We start from the raw sequence: 3,084 nt of genomic DNA on the forward strand, positions 1-3,084 counted from the left end.
AGCTCTTTAGTTCTTCATAGCTCCAAGCAAAGACATCTTTATATTCTTCTAATAACTCCTTTGCAACCTCAATTTCTTTAGGAGTACAACATTTTTCAATATTAATTATTTTAGGATTATCAACATCTCCAATGTTAACTCCTCCATATCGGCTTGAGGTAGAGCCTTTCTCTATTCTTTTCTGTTTAATATAAGCATCATGTCTATTGAATAGCTTTTCCAAGGTTACAAAATATGGGGGAATAATGTTTCCTTTCAACTAAATTTTCCCATTTTTGCTCTATTCGTCATTTCCACCGGACTCGGTTTCAGAACTAGACTGGTCGTTCTCCAGGAATAGTTGCAAACTCTTATCATCATTGAATACTTGCCAAGATTCTAAATTATCTGGGACAGCGGAACGATATATAATTTCAATCTAGTATTTCTTATCTTTGAAATCTGGATGAGGCAACAACAAGGATGCAGAAACTGCAAGTGAGTCAGCCTTTGTGTTCGTCTCTCTTGGCACAGCTTTAATAGAGAAAGTGTCCAAACCTTCTATCTCGTCCCACACCCTATTTCTATAATTCTTCAACTTATGATTCTTCACTGAATATTGTCCCTTGACCTGCCTTACTATCAACTCAGCATCACCTTGAGCCTTTAGGATTTTTATTCCCCTTTCTTTTGCAGTAGCTATCCCTAATATCAAAGCTTCATATTCTATTGTATTATTGGTGTTCCCAAATTCTAGTTTGAAGGCTAAGGGCTTAGTTTCTCCTTTTGGGGATATCAATACCACACCAGCTCTAGAACCTAAGGAAGCACAACTCCCATCAAATTCAAGTGTCCAAATGCCAGAAACATCTTTGTTTTCATCGAAGACCTTCTCATCCAGACTTTCATTCATTTGTTTACATGATTCTTCCTCAGTAAAAAACATATAATTTTCAAACTCCATTTCCTAATATAGAATTTGGGCCTTGGGGTCATCTGACTTTAAGACTATAAATTTCACTTTTTCCTCGAGTTCCAACTTGACCTTCTTATTACCAATTGGTATCACAGCTTGAGACCAGTCTAGCTTGATTTCAACTCCTAAGTCTCGACAGAAACTTCTACTCAAAAGGAGCCCATAACTTGCTGGAATATCAACTACCAGGATAGTTAATAGTAATTTCTTTTCTGGGTGTGCAGCTAGAGCTACTTGTGCATCTTTGATTTATCCAAGCAAAGGGACTTGCTTAGAATCCACTGAGTAACATCTTCCATGCACCTTAGTAAGGTTAAGACCTAAGGCTTTGGCTACAGAATAAGGCATGACATTATATAAGACACCTGAATCTATTATGCAATTACTGAGCTTACACCCATTAATATACAAGGAAATGTAAAAAGGCTTAGGCTTTTACCCAGGTGAAGTTGCCAAAATTATTGGGTCTTTCTAATCAAATATACCAGATGTTAAGGTTTCCTCCCCTTCAACCACTACATTATAATTTGCATCCATTGAATTTCCTTTGCAACGGTCTATTAACTTCTTAAGCTCAATAGGATGTGTCCTTAAATAATCAATGGCAGAAATTTGAATCTTTGATTCTTCATAGAAACGGATAAAATCAAAAGATGATTCAAACTTACCCACATGTGAAGCAGGTACCTCATCGCTAGCAGGTGCATTACTTGTTGACGGTCCAGAGCCACTTCTTTGAGCATGACTTGAAGACGAACTCTTCTGTTTCTGTCCTCGAGTGAGCACTGTGTACGAAGTCCCATCAATGGTTGTGTAACATTCTCCCTTGGTTTTAGAATCTGATTCATATTCCAAGAATAAATTTTCATAGTTTCCATTGTGATAGGAATCAGTTTCTGAAACATTAGTTGCGTTACTTAGCTCACTGGTAGACATTAATTGCATCATGCGGGTTATTTTCGGGCAACTTTCACTGTCATGATCCGTGGTTAGATGAAAGATGCACATATTTCCCTTCTTTGGTGCCACTTCAATTTGCAACCTAGGTTGCGGTCCTGTAAGTTGTGGAAACTTACTCTCATTTTTTCTCCCGGGTGCATTCTGGTAACCCTGCTGGTAAGGATTGTTCAATGTTGGCAATTGTTTCTTTATAGCCACCAACTCATTTGACAATTTTTATATCATCTCTTAAAATTATGTAGATTTTCTTGAACTTCCCTTAGCATGAAGTTCACGTTTCCGCTTTCCCGCAGAAATTAAATCATCTTCACATTCAATAGCTTTCTTTTGTGCATCAGCTAAATCAGTAAGTCTTGCTCTTCTTAGATCATAATTAATATTAGGAGGCATTGCACTTATGAAGAAAGTTTTTAAATTACCTGCAATTGGTCTGGCAGCAGTTGGGATCCTACTAACAATTTTATTAAAGCTTGCAGCAAAGTCTCTCATACTCATAGTTGGTTGTTTCTTGATAGATGTAAGCTGTGTCAACAGGGCATGTTCATCTTCCGCAATCTTAAACCTATCTTCAAATGCAGTTCTCAATGTGTCCCAATCAGTAATCGAACCATTAGCTAGGTGATAAAACCAATCCGCAGCACTATCAATGAGAGTTTCTACGAATAATCTCATAGCTACATCTTCATGCCCAATACCAAGGATGTGGGTAGCTGCAAAGAAAGCTTTATATGTTCATCAGTAGTAACCTTCCCATCTCTTGAAAACTTAGGGAATTTTTTCCTTGACCCAGACGGGAGTGGATGATAAGCATTTAAGGCTAAGGGTCTGGTTGCTATGGCCCATGGAGCAGCCATAACTACTCTAGAATTATATGGAGGAAAACTTACAGTTGTTGGAGGTGTTACCCCGTGTAATGCTAACACCTGATAGGAAAAGTGCAAGGTACTAACGTCTTTATCTTTGACAGGTGAAGATGGCTTGCTTCAACCTTGATTTTCACTTTTTCACTTTGGAACCTCTAAGATAGGAAATCCGAGCTCTTCAAGCTTGTCAAATATAGGATCTTTCCTACCTTGTCCCTTGGTACTTCTGAGGAACCTAAAATTTTCCAGGGTGCTGGGTTATTTTCTTTCTGAGCTTCCTACCTCAATTATCTTTCCGCTCTTCTA

At 38.0% G+C, this 3,084-nt stretch overlaps 1 protein-coding gene across 1 annotated transcript; it reads right to left on the reverse strand.

The window, feature by feature from the left end:
- Positions 1–418: 418 nt before the first annotated feature.
- On the reverse strand, positions 419–943 carry LOC149580476 (uncharacterized). Its single transcript, XM_089804669.1, has one exon. It carries the CDS (start codon positions 941–943, stop codon positions 419–421), a length of 525 nt encoding a protein of 174 aa, XP_089660795.1.
- Between the last annotated feature and the right edge of the window lie 2,141 nt (positions 944–3,084).

Source organism: Cupressus sempervirens, chromosome 1 (genome assembly GCF_028749045.1).
Source record: "Cupressus sempervirens isolate cs-2001-9-10 chromosome 1, ASM2874904v1, whole genome shotgun sequence".
Lineage (NCBI taxonomy): Eukaryota > Viridiplantae > Streptophyta > Pinopsida > Cupressales > Cupressaceae > Cupressus > Cupressus sempervirens.

What these genes read in the sequence shown, in the direction of transcription:
- LOC149580476 (XM_089804669.1), bottom strand. Translation starts at nt 943, where the DNA reads ATGGAGTTTGAAAATTATATGTTTTTTACTGAGGAAGAATCATGTAAA.